This window comes from Nilaparvata lugens, chromosome 11, assembly GCF_014356525.2.
Source record: "Nilaparvata lugens isolate BPH chromosome 11, ASM1435652v1, whole genome shotgun sequence".
In the NCBI taxonomy this organism is placed as follows: domain Eukaryota; kingdom Metazoa; phylum Arthropoda; class Insecta; order Hemiptera; family Delphacidae; genus Nilaparvata; species Nilaparvata lugens.
In genome coordinates, this window is record NC_052514.1 from 20,823,818 (window position 1) to 20,839,020 (window position 15,203).

General features: G+C 33.6%; 1 protein-coding gene across 2 annotated transcripts in view; it reads left to right on the top strand.

The window, feature by feature from the left end:
- Positions 1-14,833, top strand: part of LOC111057243 — a 40,177-nt gene extending 25,344 nt beyond the window's left edge. For both annotated transcript variants that reach the window (XM_039437835.1, XM_039437836.1), the window contains exons 10-17: positions 537-646; positions 1,750-1,896; positions 2,878-3,100; positions 4,587-4,675; positions 6,622-6,808; positions 8,679-8,921; positions 10,665-10,906; positions 12,817-14,833. In XM_039437835.1, the coding sequence (XP_039293769.1) occupies positions 537-646; positions 1,750-1,896; positions 2,878-3,100; positions 4,587-4,675; positions 6,622-6,808; positions 8,679-8,921; positions 10,665-10,906; positions 12,817-12,943 (1,368 nt within the window). In that variant the 3' untranslated portion in view covers positions 12,944-14,833. The remainder of the gene's footprint in view (positions 1-536; positions 647-1,749; positions 1,897-2,877; positions 3,101-4,586; positions 4,676-6,621; positions 6,809-8,678; positions 8,922-10,664; positions 10,907-12,816) is intronic.
- Positions 14,834-15,203: the final 370 nt, after the last annotated feature.

Sequence of the window (15,203 nt, forward strand, 5' to 3'; positions counted from 1 at the left end):
CACCCGCGCACTCACTACATTACCCACGTACAAGAGAAAAGTTTATGTGAGCATTACCCGCAATAAAAAATAAAAATAAAAAAGTTTGTTTTAAGTTGGTATTGACGAGCTATCAATATTGAAGTTAGTTGGGATATCATAAAGATATGATTTGATATCCCTCTCAATATAGATTTCTGTTTTATATTGATTTACCTATATAGATATTTGTTCTCTCTTGGAAGAGGAGAGCAATAATAAAATATGTAGTATTTTTTCGTTAGAGCTACTTTTGAATAGAAATAAAAATATGCAATAAATAAATAATTAAATTGAATAAATGAGCTGCGAATAAAATAAAGTATTATAGGAAAAATATTCAATTCAAACACTATACATTAATATCTGGAATTTCATATGAAACGTTTAAATTTATTATCAGATAAAATCATAGTGAATATTTATAAAATCAATTTAACTATTATATGCAATAATTACTAATAACATCCAAGTATTAACTAAAAAAATTAATTTACGGCTCTCTTATTCTCTTCCAGGAATATCTCTTTGAAATGATTGAAACATGGTCTTCCTTGAAAATTTCACATATCCATCTGTACACCAGGCTAGTATCTAGCACTGACTGGCAACTCTGTTACAATCAGAGGTAAGATTTGATTATGGAAATTTATTTCTTAGTTGTAGAAAAACTCAAATCAAATAGCTTTCTTTTTACAAAAACATAATACAAATTTATAAAATTCATTTAAATATTTAACAGTGAATACTCTCCACAAAGACTTGAGTCTGTGAGTTCTTTCAAGTTGATTGCGACTATTTTTTTATGTTTTGTACACATAAAACTATTATAATTGAATTTATTAACATTCTTCAGCAAATCAAAAAATATAAATCGCACATGATGAAACTCCATAGTTATTAGTATATACAGACATATATACAGGAATAGTAGCTAAATAAAGGCTATAATACTTATTAGAAATGACAAATTCACTATGAGTTCAAGTTTTGAATGTAAAGGCGGATTGAATCAGTTGATCTGCAGCGTCCCTGCCAATTTTAAATAACAATTTACTGAAATGTTGCCTGAAGGTGTTAATACTGGAATTTTCTCACTGCTTTAAATGATTGGGAACGTTTCTATACAATATATGACAAATATATTTACTATTATTTTTAAAGCAGTTATGTAGGAGTCGGGGATGAGCAATACCAAAGTTAATTAGATTTCTTGTATTATGAGTGAGTATGAACTAGATTATTGAAAATGGAGTGTTTATTATAGTATATGTAATTCATTAAAACTCGTATGTAAAGCTGTCTTATATTAAAAACTTGAAACTCTTGGTAAGCAAGATTAGATGAGTAGCGATAGTCTCGCCTAAACTGAGTTTCTTCCTTATTTGACATAGTGGCGATTATGAATTTGACGATTGATCCAGTTTGGCAACGTGTAGAAAAAGTCGAATGCTGTTTTTGAAAATTTCTTCAAGATGGAAATGATATAATAATGCTATTATTTATTGTTGTTATTTTATATTGCAATAATATTATAGACCTGTGAAATGTTTCTTCTTCAATTAAGGACATATTTTCAACGGTAGTAAATTTCAAACAATCAACCAGGTTTTATGGAGCAAAGAGTTGCCTTCACTTGGTTAATAACTCTTGTAAAGTGAAAAAGATGAACCTATCTATTATTTTGTTAATAAGGTTTTATTCTATTCTAATTTTGGATTTTGTTTGCAGTACAATGGTGACTATCGATCGTTACTGCCGAGATCGATTTGTGAGTATTTTGCCTGTCATCGATGTGGAAGCGTCTGTCACCATAAAAGACGTGAAAAGCATGTGGCCAGCATTCCAGAAAATATTAGCCAGTTTTTCAAATCTTGAGTAAGTCTAAATCTCACTTTTTGTAAAACGACATCTATAATTTTTTAAAATATATTTTTTAGTACTTTAAAGATTTGAAAATTCAGCGATGCAATTCAAATTTCATGAAAGCATACTAACTCAGTGGCAATTATCAAATTGTATAAATTAATAACTTCGGTAAATCTACTGGTATTTTTAGCATCAAAGATGAATACTACAGACTCTGAAGGTCTTCATAGAACACACTTGATTAACTATATCACAGCATATTATGCAATGCAAAATGCAACACGAATAACCGAATATGACTTTCTCAAATATATTTTTCAATGATTGTATCTGCACAGCTCGCAATAATATTGAAAGTTCATGTTCTCTTGACGTATCTTGTAAACTATTATATTGTGAAGAGCGTTGATTCTTTTAGGTTTTCAGTCGTCCTTCCATTTTTAAATCACATGAAGCTTCCTATCCGATCTTATTGATCAACATTACAGTTAAAAGGTAATCTCATCGATTCATGACAAGCAAGATATTGAAAATGAAGCTAGAATAATGTACTTATTTGGGCAAAAAAAAAAATGAATTTTTAAACATTCACTGATCTGATCTGATCTCTAAACACGTTCAGCTATATTTCAAATTTATTTTCTCAAATAAATATTTCAATTGCTATTTATAACTAGCAGGTAACCCGTGCTCCGCAAGGTTCTAGTTGAAAACTTGTCAAACTGAAATCTTGAAGAATTTCAAGTGGCCCTCTAACCATCCTTGGTAAATTGAGACTCTATATGCAAAATTTGAAGTTAATCAGTCCAGTAGTTCACACGTGATTATGCGTCATTCGTGAATTTCTTATCCCGTAGTGTGCATAAGCCCATTCTCATAAAAAAGCCCATTTTTTCTTATCCCGTAGTGTGCATAAGCCCATTCTCCCCTTTTCATATTATAGATTTACCTGTTCATGATTTTTTTTAATTTTTGTTTTTCCATTTGCAGGTATGTTCACATAGGACCTTGCCTCAGTAATCTTCTGATAAACAATGTGGTGGGTAAGGACATTTCAATTCCAGCCTCTCCGCTCACTGTTCAGGAATTCTGGCATCTGTTGGCCATCCCTCCTGATGTTACCATAATGCTTTGCTCCAACAATCTCCATGGCGAAGAGCTCAAGACCATCCACTTTCCTTTAAACATGGTGCTTGTCGAATATGGATTTCAGGTGTGTTTTTATTCAATTAAATTTCGCTTTTATATAATATATATATTTTTTTTTGAAAAGAAAGAAGCTTTATCTCGCCAAAATACAAAATACAGAATTACTAGAAAATATTTCCAATAATTGAAATATACATACATAATCATAAAAATGAAGAATACATTGTACGAAATAAAACACTGCATGCAAATGAACTTCATAACAAGGTCACTTCCGCATTACAGGAGCAACATTGAACAGAAAAATAATAATTGTAATAAAAAAGTAATAAAAAATGAAAACCAAAAATAATAATAATTTAAATTCAAATTCGTTTATTTCCACTTGGCATAACAATACATTATTTGATCTTTAACAAAATTAAAATTACATTTTTGCATGAACAGTACAAAGAAGAGAAGTGGAATTCCCCCAGTAAGACTATGCGTCTGAGATTGGGGACAGTTCCAGCAAGCAGTATTATACGAAAGTAGACATATGGTATTCTAATTACTATAAATTACAATATGTTTGATTAAAATCACAAAAATAAGATTCATATAACAGTAGATGAATTATAAGTAATAACATAATATAGTGTTGGGTGTAACTTGACAACCAGAAAAAACGACAAAAATATTTTTTCATTATTCAATTTCTAAGGAACTTACCAACAGATATATTTTCATTTGGTAGGCATTCTCAATAACACATCGATTCTGGAAAAATGAACAAATTAACCGAAAAACATTATTCAAATAAGAGAACAGGAGTAGACAATGATTATAAATGATTATAAATTTTTATAGTTTGTTTTCAGTAGTGATGCATTGTGACCCTGGCCTTCCGCTTTTCTTGTGCTGGGGGTAAGGAACTCGGCGGTTCACTTCTCGCCTCCAAGACCCATGTTTCTATTCCATTCTATGCTTATTTCTGGACAGTGTTCACAGTGAGAGAGAAGGAATGGTATGTGGGAGTGAGAAAGCTGGTCCCACTTCGACATGCTACAGCGTTCGAGGGTCCAGGGATCACAACTGATCGATCACGAGGCCTCTATCACAACTTTTTACTAATTATTTGCGTTCAAGAAGAGGCAATCGATTAAAAGCTATTCCATTCCTCAATAACTCTATAATCTCTATCTCATTATTATTGCATCTACAATCACTTCCATAATTTATTCTTACGATTTAATAATATATTTCTTGACTGTCAATTTCATTCTCTTTCTCAATAATTTGTCTATAACTTGTTATTTAATCATGATTGCAACATAAGTCATAAGTTACGTTTATTTGTTCGAAACGTATGACATTTGAACGGTTCTGTTAATTAAATGTTAAAAACATTTTATGATGTAATACAGATGAACTACCAACTCTGGCTAACGGCATGAGCCATGCCAATTAAATTTTTTTCATGCTTTGAAATGGTAATTATATTGTGTTTTTTTTGTTTTGAAGATCAATGAATTCGTTATCCATCTATCTAACTTATTTGATTGTTGCAGGCTGACTACGATTTCCTGGAATGGACAGAAGAATACCACATACGAGGCTGCACAACGTGTTTGTGTCCGGGTACCGCTTCATGGAACAGGTGATTATGATTGTTTTTAATTTAGATATTAGATTTACTAATGCTTATCTCATATTTTCTTTCCTCAATCACTGATTATTATGTCTTCTTTATGTTTAATTGAACAGTAACATTTCAATTATCCAACCATACACACTGTGTATTTCTCCGTTTCATATGCTGCTCAAACATGATTTAACATGATGCCATATTTCTATTTGATCTACTTGATAGTTATTTCTTTAACATAATTACTAGGTACTAGTACATTTCTTTTTTCCAAGACTTGGCCGTTTCAGCTATGTCTGATTAAACATATTCTCTTATCTTCTTTTATACTGTACATCACATCTATGATCCTTGGACGTTTCTACAGTACACCATCTTATTAGTCCTCAAGTTTCAGTAAAAATACTTATTTATCCCATAATGTAGACTACAACTCTTATAATCAAGCAAAGGCAACTCACAGAAAGGTTCCATATCCCTGGAGCTAACAGTACCTTCTTTCAGAAATTTTTCAATTTTCTGCAGGGGAAGTTTTTCTAACATGCGCATCAGGGATCAGCTCTTATCGGTTATCTGCTGTCTGTTTTTAAAAATAGATCAAAGAGGGTTCTATTGGCTTATGATTTTAATGTTATTAGTTTTTATAAAAATTCGTTTTTTGTAAGGTTATATAGTGCAGTAGAACAGCTTAGAAATAGCCTTAGTATGCTCATTATTGTAGCTGAGTTGAAGTTCAGTCAAAGCTTTCTCGTAGGGCACTCAGCATCCTCGTGATGCAATCCTATCAGAGTCTGCATCTCATCTGTTCATTGAAAATATTCTTCTCATGAGTTCTAATGGGAATGATTCTCTCTTGTCCGGGCTGAGTGGTGATAGTACCATTAGAACTAATGGGAATAATTTCTTCTCTAAACCGGACACATACGCTACATTGATACTGATTTGTGTGAATCCAGCTTAATCGAGCTATTAGATGTTGAATACAGTACTCGAAATTTCATTTCGTTTATAGACACTGATTATACAGTCTCTATAATTTCGTTGATTCCTAAAATTGAATCTTTCCATCCGAACCATGATTCTTTATAATTGTGAAGAAATTTTTTCATAAACGTATACACGATCATACACGCAATAACCAAAAATTAGTTTTGAGTAATGTAGTTTGTTTGAGTAAATCTCTCGAAAGTCATTTGCTTAAAAATGTCCAAAAAGACAAAGAGAGGTTTTCAATTCTATAAAGAAGTATTAAAATTTTCCTTCAGAAATTATATGAATGGTTTATAAAAAAACCCGTTTCTATATGGCATTTCGGATTTTGTTTTACATAGGTATTGGATTCCAACAGGCAGCTTGTTTCAAAGTGCAATGAGAATGTTAATATGCTCCGTTTTTGAACTATTTTCAATGACAGTCCAATTTATGAATATTAGTTATTAAAACTAGTACTCACTGTGCAGCGCTTTCGGATTTTTTGAATCCATTTTCTGCGTCTTCATCTCGTAGTCATTGGTCACCACCGATACCAACCGACCGCTTCCTACCTACCAATGACAACCAGATGAAGACAGCAGTGTTGAAAATGGATTTGAAAAATCCATAAGCGCTCCACAATTGAGTACTAGTTTTAATAACTAATATTCAAAAATAAGACTGTAATGTCATTGAAAATAGTTCAAAAACGGATAATTACTTGCAGTTCGTCATGGATAGTGAAATGAATGAGTAAATATGATATTGTTTTTTCTATGACTGTTTTGTTTTGTTGTTATTATAATGTTTCTGTTAACTGAGTACTTGCATACTGTTCACCTGACTTTTTCAATAACATGTACTTATTTACTGCAATAAAACCATTTTGAGTTTGAACCTCAATCAAAACTATCCAGTCATATCTTGATTATGTTTGATTTCTATCCAAGCAGCAGAATATTGATGATACTGTATTTACTTTGCAGTTTGGCAGGTTGCCCGGAGGCGTCGATCTGCAACATCTACAGGGCGACGCAGGCGGTGATGAGGGTGGGGGGACTGGGAGTGGTGGTGGCGCATTGGTCTGGATCCTATCACCTCACGCCGCATCCCTTCAGTTGGCCTGGCTTCACTGTCGGCGCCGGCCTCTCCTGGAATCCCGCAACTCATTGGGTCAGCCTCAGTATACTGTTCACTCAGCGCCAAGCCACATGAAGCGTTTTTCAGGTGTTTTCGCACTGGCGGCAGACGAGTCGGCAAGGCAGGGAGCTCTCCGATTGGCTGATTATCAGCTGATTCCCGAGCGCTTGCCCAATCAGCTCAGCGTTCAGGAATTAGCTAATAATCAGCCAATTGGAGAGCTTTCTGCCTTTCTGACTCGTGCGGTGCAAAAACGCTTCAATTGGCTTGGCCCTTCGACTCGAATCTTGACTTGACCCTGCATTGAATGTCCCTTGAACTACGTCTTCGGAACACATAGCCTCTGTTTCTCCTGATTTATAGTCCAATCTACCCTGTTTTGAAATGGGCAGATTGATTAAAATTGGAAGATACGTCGGCTACCTCTTTCAAAAGTCATATTTCAAGCTACGCTACGGCTGTTTCTGTAGGTCAATTTAATTTTATGGCTGTGCAACAGCCTATAGAAAATATCACTGGTGATATTCTTGGAAGTTTTTCCATTTCGATACTATGAAGTTATCAAAACAAAAAAAGTTTCTCAGGATAAGGTTTATCTGATACTACTTTCTGAGATAAGAGCGCCTAAAGTTTGAAGCTTTGAAACAGATTTTCTCACGTTCGGTAAAAGATAAATTCATGAAATTCCGAGGATACATTCGTCATGGTATGTTGATTTAATTTTAAAAAATTCTCAAGATATCAATTTCTAAGGAATTTTTTCTGTTTTCTAAAAATAGCTGAAATTAAATTATTTTGAGTACCTAATTAATATAATTATCTTTTGAAAATATAATTTTTAAAATTGATTACCTTTTTTTAAAAATCAATATTCTCAGAAAAAAATTATTCATTTCATCAACAATAATTCTAGGCGCTCCATCTTATCTCAAAAAGTCTCCGAGATAATTTTTTTATTTTGATAACATTATGGTATCCAAACTGAACTTTGAAGAATATCGCCAGTAAAAAGTTTTTTCTAGTCTGTTGCACAGCCTTAAAAATGAACGGTTCAACGAATTGAGAAAGGTGGTTACAATATTGCCTTAACAACAAAAGAATACGGCAAACTGCAAAACTTCACTAATTCTGTATCCTAGTAGCAACGCATACTTGATCAACAATATGTACTTGATCAATTGCCTAAGGTTTCACACTTGACATAATGAAGGAAAATAGACCAGAGTAAATCATTAATATGATACAAAATATTAATGAGACACAATTAAAACATAGAAAAGATTTGGGAAATTACCTGTTTTCTTTTCTTGGTATTATCTAATCATTCATTATAAGTATTTTGTATTTTTTTCAAGGAAACTATTATATTGTTATTGTATTTTATTTTATTCAAAGTTCATATCTTTATATCTGATTGAACCCTAATTTGAGTTAAGGAGGCAATATTTAGGTTTATTTCAACTTTTTGCCTCCACTTACATCTTTCTTGATTTCAACAAAATGATATGGGTTGGCATATCACTGTGCGGTTTTTGCCATTTATTTTCTCTTGGAACTCTGTATCGAAATCATGTATCACATGACCACCTTATTATTAAAAAAAATGAATTTGGATTCATATGAGGATCAAAGATGTTAAAGCGACAAAGTAATATTTGAAGATCAATTTCTCATTTCAAATAGGATTCCCAATGGAATCTATTGTCAAATTATTCTTGTAAGAAAAAATATTTAGCTGTTTTCATAATTTTCATCAACTTTGAACTCAAAAGCTGCAGGTTTCAAAGATTACAATGCAACAGTTCTTGAGCGAGCTCTCCAAGCTAGAGGGTCACTAGTAGAAATTGTATTTTCAGCTTTATTAATTATTTTGCTTTGTTCTTGATACCACTGTCTATTGCAGGATTATCTACATAACTCGCTGCCAGCGCTACTGGACACTCATATATTTTTGGACAAAGCGTGCTGTGTTGGTGAGATAATACTGGAGCTAGGACATGCGGAGACCTACACTGTGAGATGCACCAGGGGGCAGGAGATAGCCGACCTCACCGATCTGCCTTCGCACACGGGATCCACCTTCTACCAGCTCCTCACTAATCCTGACAGTGTTGATCTTGATAATCTTACCTTGGATATATTCACGGTAAGTCAATACATCCCGAGTCTGCCCTAATACACAGCATTCTATATAGAATTATTAATTCTTTTCCGATGAGATCTATAATTTTCTATCTGTTAGTATTAACATACAGAAAAGATAGCATAAGTAGATATCCCATGGGATAGGTCGTTTATGTTCCAAATTACAATCCGATTTTTTGTTAACTCAAGCTGATTATTGTCGACTAATATCTATTATTACTGTTTTGACTAGGTGAGAGTGTAAAAACGACACAGTATGAGAGACTACCAGCGTAAAATAGCTTCACGGAAAATAACTACTAGAACTATTGGAGTTTACAATGAAATTTGGAGCATCCCTATATCATGGGAAATCTTCTTATGCTAACTTTTCTGTGTGATATTAATCCACCGAATTCAAGGTTAATCAAACCATGATAGAAGCTCAGATATAAATTATTAATAAATGTTATAAATTCAACTATTGACCAGGCTTGTTTTATCAAAGTGACATTTTTTTGTTAAAAGATTTTGAACCAGAGGTGTAACATTTAAAGTGGTCAAGCTACCAAAAAATAATCGTTACTATTAATCTTCAACGCTTTGCAATACCGTACGGTTCCTATATTATTTTAGGAATATTTGAGACATTAAAAATTTTTCAATCACTATTATAATTTAGGCAGACTCACTTCAAACTGTCAGCATTTTTCAAGACTCCTCCATATGTTGAAATCTGCCTTTATTCCGATCAGTCAGCCGGACTAGAGGCCAATCTCTGACGTGTGGATCAAACCATGTTGAGACGAATACCGAAATTCAAAACTGCAAATACAGCCCTTAACAAATAACATATTTTCGGCCTTGTAGCGGTTCTGGAAACCAGCCTTCAGTCTGATCAGTAAGTATGAAACTTGATATTATGGGCTAGGGCTACTATTGTGTTGGTTTCATGGTTTGGTCTACACGTAAGAGATCGACATCCAGTACGGCTGACAAATCACATTGAAAGCTGATCTATATGTATGGAGCAGTTATTTGTTATTTGTTATTTATTTATTCATATTTATACAATTATAGATAAAATATCATTCTCAACTATGACTGATGGGAAATGAACAACAGGCTTATTAAAGCCTAAAACTGTTACTTTCCCAAATCTGGATAGAAATCGTCCAAAAGTCGTAACATTGATGCTTCCCAAACAAGTGATGTTGAAGTGAATTTCACTTCATCGAAGCTGGAGTGAATCTCACTAAAGCATATAAGATTACTTAGCGTATGAATCACATTCGATTAAGCCAGTTTTAATGTGCTATATGATTTGTATGGTTATTGTTATCATATATTTTTATATTATATTACAGTCAAGTTTATTGAGAATTGAATATATATTTTGTTTAAATTTGCAATATGAATTAGAAAATAAAGTAATTATGAATTATAATAGATAATATGAATTAGTTGATAATTTTTATAGATAGATAGATAGGCTGTCTTTATTTTAACCTGGAGGGCGAAGTTAGGGCGTAGCCGGCCCTCTCTCCCACTTAACCCTCCTATACAATTGTAATGCATTTACATCACAACAACATAAGGAAATGATCTCGTAATAGAATAATAATAAATATGCTAAAAAAGTATAAATCAATAGTAATTGAGAAAAAACAATTAAATTTAATTTAGGAGAATAAAAAAAATTGAAAAAGTTAGAAAAAAAGCTTTTTTTTAAGCAAGAAACATTAAAATTATAATTGAATTGCAGAAAGTGACAAAGCACATAAAGCGTTCTCAAAGCTGCCTTCTGCGAGCCAAGCTGTGTTGCAACATGTCTGACATGGTGGTGCAGGAGATGGGGCTGTCCATCGACCTGATGCTGACCGCCTGCAAGATCGGCCGCTGCCTCGTGTCCATCGGGGTCAACCCCAACAGCAACATGGGTCTGGCTGTCATCAATCTCGGCGTCTCCAATCTGCCGCCCACCTTCCGTACAGACATTGCCAACAAGTAAGTAGTTCATATCATTCTGTAATTGTATTCTGAAGCCCGGCGGTTGCATAAACGCCTGTTAAATTTTAATTATGATTAGGCTATTTTAAAAAGAAGGCTTCACTGATTGGTTCTCATGGAATTAATCACGGTTAAGGTGGGCTGTCCACTAGAACCGTTTTCGTCCGAACTAGCATCGGCCAAAAACTACCGAACGATCCCCTAACAAAGAAAGGAATAGATGCTCGTCCATTGCAACAGGTTCATACGGCCGTGCACGGCCGTCTCCGGCAGATCAAATTTTTGATTCGAACTAACTATTCGAGCTGAGACAACAAAGTGTTCCTAACCTAAAATTTTTTCACAGTATTGTTTGTTTTTGTTTTTTGAAGTTGTTCTGTTTTTGAAGTTGTAAATGGACAATGAAAAGTTGATGATTTTGGTTAAAGAGCAAGTTCCATTGTGGGAATGGAATGGAATGCAAGACAAAAGATATCATCGTTGTGATGTTCAAAGATACAAAGGTACTGCGAACAAAGATTGCTTAATAATGAATAACTAATTCAGTGGATATTTGTTTATTCAATTTTCAAAATCTCAATATAATCATTGTTTCTGAATTTTTTTGGCAATGATAGTAGTTAATTCAATATTCGGCAACCAGCCAACTTCTGAACTAGACTGACGTAAACGGTTCCAATGGACGACCATATTCGGCCGAATTAACGGCCGGCAGATTGGTCCGATCCAACGGCCGAACGGATCGGTTGAATACGGTTCCAGGGGACGGTTACCCTAAAATTCAACAGGCTTTAGTGCAACCAGCACTGAATTTCGTTTCTTATCCAGATCGATAACATTGCAGGTTGGATTATGAGAATCTAAATTCTCCTAAAAATTGTTGATGAATTGACGTACTGAATAAGTATCCTGGTTGGGTAAGTTTTCTGCAGAATTCCTTGGGCCATGGTCATGAGTTCAGATCCCACTCAACTCTTATACGTATAAAACTGATTGAAATAAAAATATAAGAATACAAACAAAGTGTCAAATAAATAAAGTACCATATGCCACAAATGTCCGTCATATGGTCCGTTCCTCCACCATCCCTTCACCGACACAAATATCGGTCATGAGTTGATGACAGGAACGCTGTATGATAGGTGTAGACACGGACTCATTTCATTTGTCGCGGAATCCTTGTGAGAATACAACGTTTTCCTAAAAATTGTTGACTGGCCATTGTGAACTGAGATAAGTGTTCCAGTTAAATTAGCCTAATCGATTTATTGTAAAAAATCAAAACATCTTTCTTGGTGTTCTACTAAACCCAATGTTTTTTCAGCAAATGAATGAATGAATAATTGCTTTTATTTTAACATTTTTCCTAGATAATATTATACAATAACATAATTTTAGTTATAACAAGCATTAAACCCTTGGTCAACGACCGTCAGGGTGAATTTTTCAGCAAATGAAAATTATACAATAAAAATTCATAAAGCAAAATGAGTAAATTTAAAGTAGAAATAGTTTGCAATGCAGCGATAAAGAATATTTTATAATGAAATAAAGAATATTATCAGGAGAAAGATAAATTGTAGCAAAAGAAAATATTCAATTTGAACTAGGTATTATAAGAATAGATAATATAGAATGATAATTGTTAATTTGAAGAAGACTCTTATAAAGACTTGAATTGGCATCCACTATAGAAGTCGGATGATGATGATGAACTAGGTATTGAAGGATTTGAGGAATTGAGGGAAAATATCTAGGGATTAAGTGAAATAGGAATAAGGATGTGATTGGATACACGAACCTTTGACACGTAGTCTACTGTACATGATAATGTAATTATGATAAGTTTGTTAATAAGACTGTTTTTTGACAGCATAGAAAACAGTAGATATTTTGGTTGGTTTCAGGCTGTTGGCTCTTGTTGAACAGTACAAGGGCATGTGGCGCCAACGACATCTAGCGGCTGGATTGCAAAACTCACTCCTCATTCTGACATCCACGCTGCGGAGGTTTGTGCCCGAGGATGAAGTTTAGTTTGCTGTCACAACTTGTTCTCCAATATTGAGACTGATCTAGTTTTAGAATCGTTGATTGTTACTGTTGACAATTTGACAACTGCTATTGAAGTAGCTCCTCTGTTATAGCGCTAAATATTAGATCTCGATGGTTTTCTGCTTTTTCAAAAAATGACGACTGTTACCAGGGGTCTGGTTTATAAAACTTGGGAGTTCTGTAGTACACGGAATCAGCTGGTATCTTTATTAATATTGTAAATGTACTCTTATTGCATGCTCCATAGGAAACAAACCAGCTGTTCCTGTATTGTTTGGTATTTTATTATAAGCCCCCTGAGAGCTTAAATTCCATAACAATTTAACATATGATCATAAAATGCTCACACACTAACTCATATACAATATTACATAACAGCCGTGCTGTGTTTGTCTAGTATGTACATATCTTAGAAGCAGCTTTTACTTTATTACAGTACTTCTGAATTTTTATGAAACAGACCCCTAGGTCTTTCTTACAGTATTAGCACAGTCACCTCTAATAAATGCATGCCCAGAGTTGAGAACACTGTGAATGTAGATCTAGAATCAGCTGTCGGCCTCAGCAAGTAATGCACCTCACAGAATCATACCATGATGATATAATTAGGTACTGATTGAACCTACATTCATCCAATTCTCCCGACTCTAAGCCATCATTTTAGAAGTGGCTGTGATATTAGTCAGTGATTCTCGGTGATAAATGCTTTATTATTCGTCATAATTATTTTAATGTGTTTTATATCAATTGTTTAATTATTCTCCAATACATTTTTTCATCAATTATATCTCGATCCATTTCCACTTTGTGCTTTCAATTTATGATAAGCTGTGTACAGACATACGTGCCACAAACATACGCTGTACGCTTTTCATCAACAGATGCTATGCTTAATATATCTGTACAGATACAGCATATATCTGTATGCTATCCTTATTATATCTGTATCTCACTGTAACTGTACGGATACTGTAAGATTCAGTTATAATAAGCATAGCATGGTCTGATGAGAAGCGTAAGGCTACGAACTGATCAGTCAGGTCGATATTTAGCTTTGAGTGTAGGTCGCTGAATCTAATGTAACACAAACACAATGGGTGTGAACAGTTAAGACTCGCTTCACCATGATTACATTCAAATGCCTCTATCATAAACAACTGATTAGTGGCATCGATCGAAACTGAAATCCACACCGCTACCCAATCGTTCTGTTTCTACCGTAATGGTACGAACAGTACGGTTAGGTTGATATTTTGTATATTTCTGCTCGCTATTGATCTTTCATATCTATTATATTTATATCAATTACTCCAAATGTTTTTATCATTGCACAACTCTTTAGAAGCATCATCGAACTTCACCGCGACTTTCTCGTTCTGTTCGCACCTTAAGGCTTGTTTCCTGGTGCAGCCTCACAACTGTTTTAGTAAGTCTATACATAACCATTATAATTGTGATCCTTTCGAAGTGATTGTCTTGATTTTTTCAATTTATTACATTTTCAAGATGATTCTGGTAGGTCTTGAACGTATTTTAAATCTATCATGAAAATATTGTATCAATTTCTTAATTAATTTAGCAGGATACAAGAAAATCAAACAATAGTATTGTAATTAATTGATAATAAATTATTATTTCCATGAATGAAGTTGTTACACAGGTAGTTTATTGCTTCTAGAAACTGGTATGTTGACTTTACCATATAACGTATATTTTATATTAGCTTTCGAAAGAGAATTTGATATGATGAGGTGCTGCTGTAATAAATTATGATGTATGTATAGGGGTTCCAAATGAACTCTTGTCTAGAACTGTAGCTGATATTATGAAAATGAATAAGTATTACTGATTAAATATTATTATTGACGAGTATGTGAACATAATTTTTATTCCTTCTGCTATCACTTTGAATAATGAGACTTTGAGGGTAAAATGAAATGAAATTTATGGATGTTCATAATGTGAACAGATTCTAGGAAGATTGTGGATTTATCGGTTGTAGGTCTTCATATTAATGTGGTTGTTCTGAGTCTCAATTTGGTAGCAGTCATTAGAATTTTTTATTTTAGCGTTCTTTTTGAAGTAATCACTATTCTGTCATTGCAGTAGTTAATCTTAAATGTTCACTGTGGTTTTCCAAGTATCATAAAATGTCTGACCGTTTTCGATTCAATTCCAGAAATTCATGATGTGATGAGAAACATTTAAAATTATATGGCTTCTCAAAGGTGTAGTCCATCAG